At 46.7% G+C, this 10,649-nt stretch overlaps 3 protein-coding genes across 4 annotated transcripts in view; 1 reads left to right on the top strand and 2 right to left on the bottom strand.

The window, feature by feature from the left end:
- Positions 1-68: 68 nt before the first annotated feature.
- Positions 69-1,972, bottom strand: tbpl2 (TATA box binding protein like 2). The gene is made up of 6 exons (XM_084678412.1): positions 1,846-1,972; positions 1,205-1,566; positions 1,043-1,130; positions 765-856; positions 500-667; positions 69-416 (listed from the first exon to the last, which is right to left on the bottom strand). Exons 1-6 carry the CDS (start codon positions 1,894-1,896, stop codon positions 245-247), a joined length of 933 nt encoding a protein of 310 aa, XP_084534538.1. The 5' UTR covers positions 1,897-1,972; the 3' UTR covers positions 69-244.
- jmjd7 (jumonji domain containing 7) lies at positions 1,829-4,899 on the top strand. 2 transcript variants are annotated; one of them, XM_084678399.1, is made up of 8 exons: positions 1,829-2,431; positions 2,540-2,693; positions 2,817-3,070; positions 3,342-3,398; positions 3,510-3,605; positions 3,792-3,878; positions 4,070-4,229; positions 4,303-4,899. In XM_084678399.1, exons 1-8 carry the CDS (start codon positions 2,374-2,376, stop codon positions 4,328-4,330), a joined length of 894 nt encoding a protein of 297 aa, XP_084534525.1. In that variant the 5' UTR covers positions 1,829-2,373; the 3' UTR covers positions 4,331-4,899. The 2 variants fall into 2 exon arrangements, with proteins under 2 accessions (XP_084534525.1, XP_084534518.1); XM_084678392.1 differs by having other exon boundaries at positions 1,834-2,431; positions 3,792-3,868.
- Position 4,900: 1 nt separating this feature from the next.
- The window catches only part of mapkbp1 (mitogen-activated protein kinase binding protein 1), a 34,025-nt gene continuing 28,276 nt past the window's right edge, over positions 4,901-10,649 (bottom strand). The window contains 5 exon segments of the mRNA XM_084678291.1: positions 4,901-8,224; positions 8,306-8,391; positions 8,579-9,661; positions 9,751-10,154; positions 10,350-10,449. Coding sequence (XP_084534417.1) covers positions 7,955-8,224; positions 8,306-8,391; positions 8,579-9,661; positions 9,751-10,154; positions 10,350-10,449 — 1,943 coding nt within the window. The 3' untranslated portion in view covers positions 4,901-7,954.

Below are 10,649 nucleotides of genomic sequence, written 5' to 3'. Positions count from 1 at the left end.
ACGTGACACGGTTTGTTTATGTAGGTACGTCATTATTGGGTGGAGATTACCATATGTGGAACTATGTCTAACAATCAACACAATAACGAAAACCTTTATTATTTTTTAGCAGAATACAAAAGTATAAATTCTCATGTATAACATATACAACTTTTAACAAAACGTACAAAGAACATATTTCCTACATGTGAACACAAGTTAAGATTAGTTCCATTGTGATTTCAACTTCACACAAAACTGTATTTTACTGCTTCCTGAATCCCTTCAAAATTGGGTAGATGTTTTCAAATGCCTCATAAATCTCACCACGTTCCTTGGCTCCTGTCAGCACTACTTTTCCAGACACAAAGATCAGTAAGACGATACGAGGTTTCACCATGCGGTAGATTAAGCCTGGAAACAGCTCTGGCTCGTAGCTAAGGGTTTGGAAAAACATGAGTCAGATATAGAGGTCAGGGGATCTATGGTGACTTGGTGAGTTTCACTGCGGTTAGTTTACCTGCTAAACTGCTGGTGAGTGAGCACCAGACCCTCCAGCCTGATGGGGAAGCAGACATCACAGCTGCCCACCATGTTTTGGATCTTGAAGTCCAGGAACTTGGCTGGGAAGCCCAGCTTCTGAACCACGCGGGCATACTTTCGGGCAGCCAGGCGCGATTGCTCCTCGCTGTTTAGTCCACACGAGAACGGACGGATTAGGAATGTCATAGGATGATTCGGAATTCGAAGAAGAGAGACAGAGAAGGGGAGGTGAAAGCTGTCACCTCTTGGCCCCAGTGCAGACCATCTTTCCTGAACTGAAGATCAGAGCAGTGGTTCTGGGCTCCCGAATCCTCATGATAACTGCAGCAAATCGCTGAAAAAATCCAGTTCAAATCAAAACTTTACAATCTGATTGGACAACAGGTTAAGCTCAGAAGTTCTGATAAGGGTTCTGCCCTTCTTATGTCACAATAATGCCAAGTGAAAGTTTCTGATGTTGAATGGTGACAACTCTTAATTAAATTCAAGGATACATTAAAATTAAGGGTACCCTCTATACCTTTGGGTTGTACTCAGCATTCCGTGCTTGAAGTGCGATGGATTTGAGGTCCAAAGGACAAGCAAGGTTCACTGTGGAAACAATATTCCTACAAACATACACACACAGTTGATGCTGATGGCTATGGAGATTAAACCAGTAAACTTTCATAATTCTACCCACTGTAACTGAGGGATGATTCCAGAACGCTCCGCGACCGGCGTCATGGGAGTCATTGGAATCATAGGAGTCATTGGGCAGATGGGGGAGGCCCCTGGCATCGCCGTGGTAACCACCGGTGCCTGTGGCGTGTGGTATTGGAAAAAGCCGCTGTCCTGAGTCACGTTGGCTGCATTGTTCTCATTGGTGGAGGGCTCAGCGGGCTCTTCCTGGTTACTGAGCTCATCAGGCAGGAAGCTAAGGTCCAGATCCTCCCCAAGATCCTTCTCATGGCCTCCACTTACAGAGGACAGACAGGAGGTGTCCTGGAGCTGGGGGGCCCCCTGCAAACCGAGGTCACCCTCAAACAGGAAGCCACTGGCATCCTAGGAAAATATGAAAAGAAACACCAGTCATGATCAGACTCTGTTGGAATGTAAGTAGGCCTATACATTAAGCACCATATTGCAATAGTCTATATCTCCAATGTCTTTCATAACATAGTACTAAGGCAAAACAATGTCACTCCAGTATTGATCTGCACTTTGCACACCCAAATAAATGGTTGTAATTTAATATATTTCAACACTTTTTAAAACGGCAATCACAAACAGGTAGTTCAAAGCACTACATATGACCGCACACAAGCAATGACTGGGACTTACGTTCGCAATGGATTCATCAAAATAACTTTCTAATGTAGCTTCGTCATCCATGGTGAAGCATTTTACTATAGAAACTGAATTAACTTTCACATAACTGTAGTGTAAGAGAGAGCTCGATGGTGTTAATTGTTAGACTGTCAACTAACACAATTAGCAACAGGTGTGAACGGCTGACAGGTGGTCTTAATGCTGCGCAAAAAAAACTATAATGTACCACCCATAAAACGTCAAGCTTTGTTAAGAGATCCCAATAAGTTTCTTCACCCCACCCGTCAGAGGGAGACATTTCTTCAAGGTTCAGTTTGTTCCTCTTTGCAGAAGAAGATGAGGCATGCGCACTAGAAGTAAATACAAGCGCATGGGTTTGATGACAGTTTTCGACACATTATGTGTATTGGTTCTTTGACATTATGATACTCTTTGTCATCGCTGGCGTTTTAAGTCAACTCTGTAAAATGGCTCTATGATTGTCATGCCTCAATTATGTAAATTATTGTTATTAGTGTTATTGTTCGAACTTCCATTGCAATGGCAGAAATAGATGCTGTGAAACAGTATTTAAAAGACTTTGCACAAGAAGCACGTGGTGAGTTCTCTATTCATTATTGTTAAAAAACGTATTTAAGAGAAATGGTTGTGTATTGTTTCAATGATCATGTTATAAGCAGGGCCATATGTCTCAATTGTACTGTAGACTTGTACCTAAATGAAGCCGTGCCTTACCTGGAGCATGCGCCGTCTCCTCTTGAGTTCTACCGTGAATGGATTGGTCCCAACAAACCCTGCATCATCCGCAATGCTTTCAGTCACTGGCCAGCTCTGTCCAAGTGGAATCCTGCATATCTCAGGTATAACACTTCCTGGCCATCTACACACTAATTAGTTAATTAATTCTAAATTAGCGTCAAATGAAGGTTGTTAAGTGTTGAAGAAAACCATAATAACTTGTTTCTGTCCTTCCTCCACTGCAGGGAGTCGGTGGGATCAAAGGTAATTAGTGTTGCGGTGACCCCAAACGGCTATGCCGATGCCGTAAACGGGGACCGGTTTGTTATGCCAGAAGAACGAAAGATGACATTCTCCTCCCTGCTAGACGTGATAGAGGGGAAAGTGGAGAGCAAAGGAGTGTTTTATGTCCAGAAACAGTGCTCCAACCTGATGGAGGAGCTCCCTGAGCTGACAGGGGACGTGGAGCCTCACATACCCTGGATGAGTGAAGCTCTCGGTGGGTTACTTTCATACACTCCTCCCTTTGCCAGGCTGGGTTCCTTGAACACATCCTTCCTTAATCCATTCCTTGGAGAATCACTTGTACCGTTGTACCATAACTCAACCATGCAGTGGAATGCTGTTTTTGAGATACAATCATGTTACATCAGTGATTCATTCAGGAATAATAACAAGTTTATTAGTGTTTCAGCACTTCCGCTGTTCTGACTTTTCTGTTGTACGTTCCTACATGTTAATGTCAATGTGCAACTCTGTTTCTTTCCCAGGGAAGTTACCAGATGCTGTCAATTTCTGGTTGGGAGAAGCCCGTGCAGTGACATCCAGTAAGTCTGACATAGATCATGTTGGACTAACGCAGACAAAAGGCTTGACCCTGAACTTTGTTTTAAAGGCTTATAGTAGTAGTCTTGTAAATGCGTTCTGTTTGTCTCCAGTGCACAAGGACCATTATGAGAACCTGTACTGTGTCATATCAGGAGAGAAACATTTCATCCTGCTCCCTCCATCTGACCGGCCCTTCATACCTTACGGTGAGAGCCAGTTCCCAGCACTGAGCCATTACATAGGGGTGTAAACCTTTTAATGTTTGACTTGTATAGTCACAGCTTCTACTTTATTACAGGACTACTACAGAGGACTATGTGTGTTAAAACATTGTACTGTGTCCTACTGCTCTTTTCTATTGTGCAGTGTCTTCTTTGCTCCTGTGTTGTCAGAGCTGTACCAGCCAGCGGTGTACAGGCAGAGAGAAGACGGTGGGTTTGATGTGGTGGATGAAGCAGAGTCTGAGAAGGTGAGCACCGGTGAGGGCCAACCCCTTTAACAGCCAAGTTAAGACCCGTCTGCTGTGCTGACAGTTTTTATATTTGATCAATTCAGGGTCTTTTTGAACAGTTTTGGTGAGCTACTTAAATCTTCCTCTCGTTCTTTCTCCATACTTAAGAATCTTGACATAACTTGTCCCAATCCTTATACCCCCCCCCCCCCCCCCCAGGTACCATGGATCCCTCTGGACCCTCTGAACCCAGATCTGGAGTGTTACCCTGCCTACCGGCTGGCACAGCCCCTCCGCTGCACCGTGAGAGCAGGCGAGATGCTCTACCTTCCCTCCCTCTGGTTCCACCATGTCCAGCAGTCCCATGGCTGCATAGCAGGTAGAGCAACGCCACAGAGACACATGTAGAAACAGACACTATACTTTGACTTTGACCTGCTTTCCCTCCCCAGTGAACTTCTGGTACGACATGGAGTATGACCTCAAGTACAACTTTTTCCAGCTACTGGAGTCCCTGTCGGGGGCTGTGGGGTCACTGTGACATCACAGGGAGGTCAGAGATCACCCTGGGCATTTGAATCCTTCTCTATCCACACTTCCTCAAGTTAATCTCTGACCTAACTGATGCCCCTGGCCTTTACAAAATAAATATTTCAAGGAAGGGAAGCCTTTCAACTGTGTCCTGGTCATGAGAATATAGGTTTGATCTCAAATCCCCAGGCCGAACATCCATGCATTTTTGGAGATCTGTAAAGATTGAACAGGTTTGCTGTATCCAGACAGTCTGGATTATGTATGGAACCCATGGGGATGGATTATGTTTCTAGTTGAGAGACCGCTGCAGTGTAGAAATGTATCGGAATATCTTATCTGAAGTTTCTGGTATTGTATTTCATATGAAGACAATCAATGTCTTTTTTGTGAAGTAAAAAAAAAAAAGGTTATTCGAGAATAGGCTGGAGTCTGAATTGCTGTCAGCTAGTTGTGCTGTTCTAGTAACGGGGCAAGGTACAGGTGTAAAATGTAAATAAAGGTATGTGTAAACACCACTGGAGTGTAATAATAAATGTTTATTCTCCTGTAGAGAACTTGAGGATACACAGTAGAAACATCAAGGTTAAAAACACTGAACTGAGGTTGGAGCAAAACAAGAGAAATAACAGATTCACACATTTCAGAAGGGTCATTTCCTAGAATAGAAAGACAAAACATCTGGTCTATCTGTAACTAAGACAGATGCATTATCATATTGTCATAATGTACAAAAGATGAGGTTAGTTAATGCTACCTCTGTATCTCTATTCTCCAGTTCTAGCAGTTTGACCCAAGTTCCAGCCCAGTTTCAGACCAAGTTCCAATACAATATTGAATTATTTAACTGTTTGATTCTGAGATCATGTAACCAATGGGGCACTCATATTGTCCTATGCCCCTTCAGATTATCTAAAGTAAACACTTCTGTATTTAGGTACCCGAGTGCAGCAATAACACCTCACAGAAAAACTCCACGCAATGTGTTTTGCCCAAATGAGTGTCTCCTAAAATGTCTGACCGTGACAATACTAACATGTATCTGTGGAAAGTTTTTCCCACTAGAAGCGTTTCACATTCCTCTACTAAAGTGGGAGGTGTCTGTGCACCAATCACTGTCTAATATGCAAATGCCATCAAGGAAGCCTGAAAGCTCCAGGACTTGTCAGTTACAAGAATTTACATTAACGTAGTTGTGAAAGGTTTGACAGAACATGGTGTGTGGAGTGTGTGGAGTTCTTGGATGAGAGAGAGAGACCCTGGAGCTTCCAGACATCTACCAGACATCTACCAGACATCTACCAGACATCTACCAGACATCCACCAAACATTCCCACTATGCTGCTCAAATGGTTCGAACTGATTTACTTTCACCTGTCAAGAAAGCGCAAAGAGCAGTGGCGGGGCAAGGTGCGAGACCTGTGATATTTGCATATTTATAGGTCCAGAATTTCTTAATGAGGGATGCAAATGTTCTTGTAGTTTTTTTACTTTGTGGGAAAAGGGGAACTTGAGGGTTTTTCATTGCAGACAGGTGCTGGTTCTGAGCTGGAACACAGCCAGGAGTTAAGGAGATCCCAGTGGACCAAGAGGAAACCCAGTCATCAGAATCTCTACAGTCTAGAGAACCATGCATCTTAGTAAGTAACAAGCTTGTCTCCTTACATACATACAAACCTCTGACACCCTACATACATACTTTTGACACCTTATACATACATAAATACCCCTGACACATACATATAGGTCATACACACCCTACATACATACATACATACATACATACATACATACATACATACCCACACCACATACATACACACATACATACTCCTGACACCCTACATGCAAATATATTCATGCTAGCAGTAAAAACGTACATCTAAAAGGTTCTGATCTGAGGTCAGTTCTGATCATCTTCTACTGTCCAAAAAGATACAATCCTCCGTCTTTTTAGTGTTTCCAGTCTTATGTATATAATACAAGGCCTACTGCATATCTGTGTCTTAGCCTTAAAGCAATTCCGGAGTTTAATTAAAATATCAAGTCATTGAACAAGGGCATCTTGGTAATCGTCGGGGTCATGCTTTATGTATACTGTAATTGTTTTGAGTGAAAACACCGAGTGTAACCAGCAGAGGGCAGTGTGGCACCAACTTGCTGTACATGACTCGTGTTTTACAGTACAGGTATTTTTCGGGTGTACAGTTATCAGGAATGAAAAGGATTTTATATGGTAAATAAGAACAAGGAATAGGGGTCATGCCCAGAGAGAAACACATCAGCTAATCATCCAGCGATTCAACATTACTCTTTTGCCATCAACTACGTTTCAGTGGTCATTGGCAACACAAAATAAATCTTTTGATTGCCCCACATACAATATTTTGGATAAGGAGTCAACCTTAAAAACAAACAACTCTGACCTGAAATAAAGGCACCAAATCTCCTTTACAACTGGGAGATTAGCTGGGTGTTAAGAACTATTATTGGCTTTGTCTCTGGAATCTGGAGTCTGGAATCATGTATTTGACATGCAACCTATTAGGTGTAGGCAGCGCCCACACTAGGCTGCTAAAAATATGCTTCCCATTTTATGTAAAAAGAGCCTTCCACACAGTCAGTAGTTTATCCAAAAACTACAACCTACAAACAAACATGGAACATTTTAACACAATGGCGCTTTTACAACCGAATAAATAAATACACACACACCTACCATCCCTCAGTTCCACTCAAAATGTACAGTATAAAATCACTTCGTAAAAAAACATGATTCATGTCTAACAATGTGTTTAAGACTAGTTAGGATTGTCCTGTGGTCATTCATACTCCACACCCAGGCGTGTGAGTTAGCTTTTCCTCTCTCCATGACACCCAGTACTCACTCGTCCTTGTATGATGCAGACTTCTCATGGACAGTTCCACAGCACTGCTGGGCTTCCAGCCACACCCTCTGATTGTCCAAGCATCATCCAGACCTCCAGGCCCTAATCCACAAAGTCCTCCTTGTAGACGCAGAGTGATGGAGACAGTAATGTAACAAAGGAATGCCTAGCAACCCCCCCCCTCCCCAAGCACCACAGCTGTAACAGTGACATCATCGTAGTTGAGTCCCTGGGAGACCACTACTGCAGGGAGGTAGGGAGGAGGAGGAAGAAGTATGTGTGTGTGTGTGTTTCAAGCTGCTGAGGTTTGGTCCTGAGAGGATCTTGATCTGTGCTGTTCCTGTTACGTGTGTGTGAGGGGGGGGGGGATATCCTAACTGCTTCTCTCCCTCACTTTTACACTGAAACACATGGGGCTAATAGGGTCCAGAGTCCAGCACGTAGAGAACTTCTGTTCACCCCCAAAAAACAGCCCTAAAAAAGCTTTGAAGTCCTTCATAACACGTAGACATTTTTTAATGTTTGTTTAAACAATGTTTGGGGGGGATTGTATTAAAACAAGGGCGCCCATTGTATTTGGGCAGAGCAACATTCACAAAAATGGCTTAAAATTCTTCATTTGCCTAGAAGGTTGGTGCAGTCTTGAGGAAGAGAAGGAAATGAAGGAGGACGAGGAAGAGGAGTTCTAGGTGAGTTTGTTGTCCAGTCTTTTCTCCACAGCCTGTAGCAGGAGTTGAGAGTACTGTTCCAGCAGAGCCAGAGTCCTTTCCTCCCCTACCCCTGGTGCTGCTTGACTACCCAGCATGCACAGGGGCAGTGGGGACTCTGGAACGCTGGCACTGGCCCGGCCCTCTGGCAGAGAGTTTAATTCCGCCCTCACAGCATCAAAGGCCTCTGAGAGGACCCTGGCCATTTCACCTTGCTCCTGATTGGACTCTGCAGACACACTGTTCACCTGTAGAGACACATGGGTCAATGACATGCTGTGAATGCATGCACGCGTGTGTGTGCGTTAGTGTGTATGTGTGAGACTCACCATTCTGTAGAGGCTGGAGACTTTCTTGAAGGTGCTCTGAAGCTCACTGGCCATTGCTTTGCATGACTCCACACTCAAAGACACATCTGGACGAGACAAACGTGGGACATGGTCAGAGCAACCAATCAAAAGTGAGATTTCAGAGGCTAATTACTTCACTAGTGACCTATGCTACACGTGGAGTGTGTGAGGTAAAGTGAGAACCAGAGTAGAGCACTCATGAGACAGACAGAGCGTGTTAGTGGGATATGACAGAGAAATGGCATGCCTCACCAGTTGGAAGGTGCTGGTTAATGGATGAAGAGGGTGAAGAGAGCCGTGAGGCGGAGGAAGACAGGGACCAGAGCTCAGTGGAGTACAAGGATAGGCCAGGACTGAGGCCCAGACCCAGATGCACAGGCAGAGATGACAGGATGAAGGAGGGAGAGTGCTGGAGCAAACCTGCGTTCTGGGCCACCGCTGGTAGCATGCTCTCCACCACTGGGTTCTCCATCTGGATCACTTCTCCCTCTCTCAGGGGCTCCAGTTGGCTGCTTGCATGGGCCTGGAGGGGAAGCTCTGCCGTGGGACCATAGCCCTGCTCTGTTGTGGAGCTCTGAGCTGGGCCCTCTACAGTGCTGGTAGAGGTGGGCATAGCAGCGACCAGTTGAACGTTAGTGGAGAGTGGAGCTGGGGGGGCCGTGTGGCTGGCTGGGGGGGCCCTGGTGGGGTTCTTGCTGTTGGGGGAGAAGGAGGCGAGCGAGGGCTTGTCTGGGAGGGGTTTGGTGACGTCCAGGCTGAGCTGAGGTCGCGTGCTGCCAGTGAGCTTGACCTGCAGGCTCTTGGATGGGGCGGGGTTAGCTGGGACGCTGGTGATGAGGGTGGGGACAACAGCTGCCTGGGGCGTGGTCAAGCTTGAGGGGGCGGCGCTCACCGTGGTGGATGTTACCAGGGCTACAGGAGGAGGAGGGGTGGTGGAAGCGGCCGGAGGCGGTTTGGCCTGAGTGCAGGTGGAGGAGGCCGAGCTCCTGCGGAACTCAGAGGAGACGCCAGAATCCTCGCAGGCTTCCGGAACGTCGAGGCTGTCTCCCATGGAAACCGAGCGGGACATCTTGGCCATGGAGCTGGTGGTAGGGCTCATGTAGGAGCGGGATCTGAGGGCGCCCCCGGCCCGGGTTGGTGTGGTGGACGGGGCCGCCACGGCACTGCTGCCCACGCTGTCTCGGGGCTGCTGGGAGCTGGAGCTGGGGAGGGGTACGATGGGGAGGGTGCGTCGGGGGGTGTTGGGCAAGGTGGAAGGGCGCTCTATGGCCAACGGCTGGGGCTGGGGCTGGGGGGCCACCTCCTTGGAAGGTCGGCCCATAGACAGGGACTGATCTGGGGGTACATAAGAGACAGAAACAAATATCCTGTGAGCGCAGGTTTACACGTGTGTGTGTGTAGGGAGCGTGTGTGCTGTGTGTTACCTTCTGTGTGCAGGTTGTGGACCGACTGGGCCTTACGGAGGCCAGACGAGGCGAGGTGGGAGGCTGCAGCCTTGGCTACGGGGCTGGCGTTCCTGCGAGGGTCCACCGCTGGGCTCTTCTTCTTCAGGGGAGAGCAGCGCGGAGCCTGGGGGGGCACCTTCTCAGGGGGGCACCTGTCCTCCGGGCCCTTCTTGTGAGGCTGGATCTCAGTCTGGATCCTGACCTTGAGGTTGCCCTCATGGGCCACACTATGGCCCTGATCGGGGACAAACACTGGATGTTTGGTCTGGTCCTGGTTCTGTTCCATGAGGGGTCGTACTTCAGACACCAGGGGCCGGACCACTCCGCTGGCCAGCTTCACATCCCCAGTGGAAATGCTTTTAGGCAGGAATGGAAACATCGATCTGTGGTGGAGAGAACAGCCACTCAGACAACTGCCAGTCAAGAGTTCAACTGCGAAGGAGATAGCTACTCAGGGAACAGTCAGGAAGAGAATAACTAGTAGGATAACCACAACACAAAGACCATTGTTGAGGAAGCACACAGCTGGTGTGAGTTGGGGTAAGTTGACTGTGAGGTGTGTGAGGGGACACCTTTACCTGCCAGTGGAGCTCTGGAGACTCTGGGAGCCTTGGGACAGAAACTTGGATGAGATGCTGACACTGTCTGTACAGTTCTGATGAGCTCTGGTCGGGCTTCCTGAAGACCAAAAACACATCATCATGAATAATGGCATGTTCCTATTACATCCTGACAGTCTAGAAATCGTTAAGCTGTAAAATGCTTTGTGTTTTTGACAATATGTGCCAGCACATAAATACTTGTTGACAAACAGGCTAACTCAGCTTTATGAAAACAAGCTAACCCAGTCCTAGTAGAACTAGCTAACCCAGCCCAAG

This window comes from Hypomesus nipponensis, chromosome 3, assembly GCF_054491055.1.
Source record: "Hypomesus nipponensis isolate SF chromosome 3, ASM5449105v1, whole genome shotgun sequence".
NCBI lineage: Eukaryota > Metazoa > Chordata > Actinopteri > Osmeriformes > Osmeridae > Hypomesus > Hypomesus nipponensis.
This window is presented reverse-complemented; position numbering and strand designations above follow the sequence as displayed.

Excerpts from the sequence above, each read along its gene's own strand:
- tbpl2 (XM_084678412.1), bottom strand. The coding sequence starts at position 1,896 with ATGGATGACGAAGCTACATTAGAAAGTTATTTTGATGAATCCATTGCG. Across the intron at positions 1,567-1,845 it reads TTGATGAATCCATTGCGAAC|GATGCCAGTGGCTTCCTGTT; the intron begins GTAAGTCCCAGT and ends ATATTTTCCTAG. Across the intron at positions 417-499 it reads ACTCACCAGCAGTTTAGCAG|CTACGAGCCAGAGCTGTTTC; the intron begins GTAAACTAACCG and ends CCAAACCCTTAG.
- jmjd7 (XM_084678392.1), top strand. The coding sequence starts at position 2,374 with ATGGCAGAAATAGATGCTGTGAAACAGTATTTAAAAGACTTTGCACAA. Across the intron at positions 2,694-2,816 it reads TGGAATCCTGCATATCTCAG|GGAGTCGGTGGGATCAAAGG; the intron begins GTATAACACTTC and ends CCTCCACTGCAG. Across the intron at positions 3,071-3,341 it reads CTGGATGAGTGAAGCTCTCG|GGAAGTTACCAGATGCTGTC; the intron begins GTGGGTTACTTT and ends TTTCTTTCCCAG.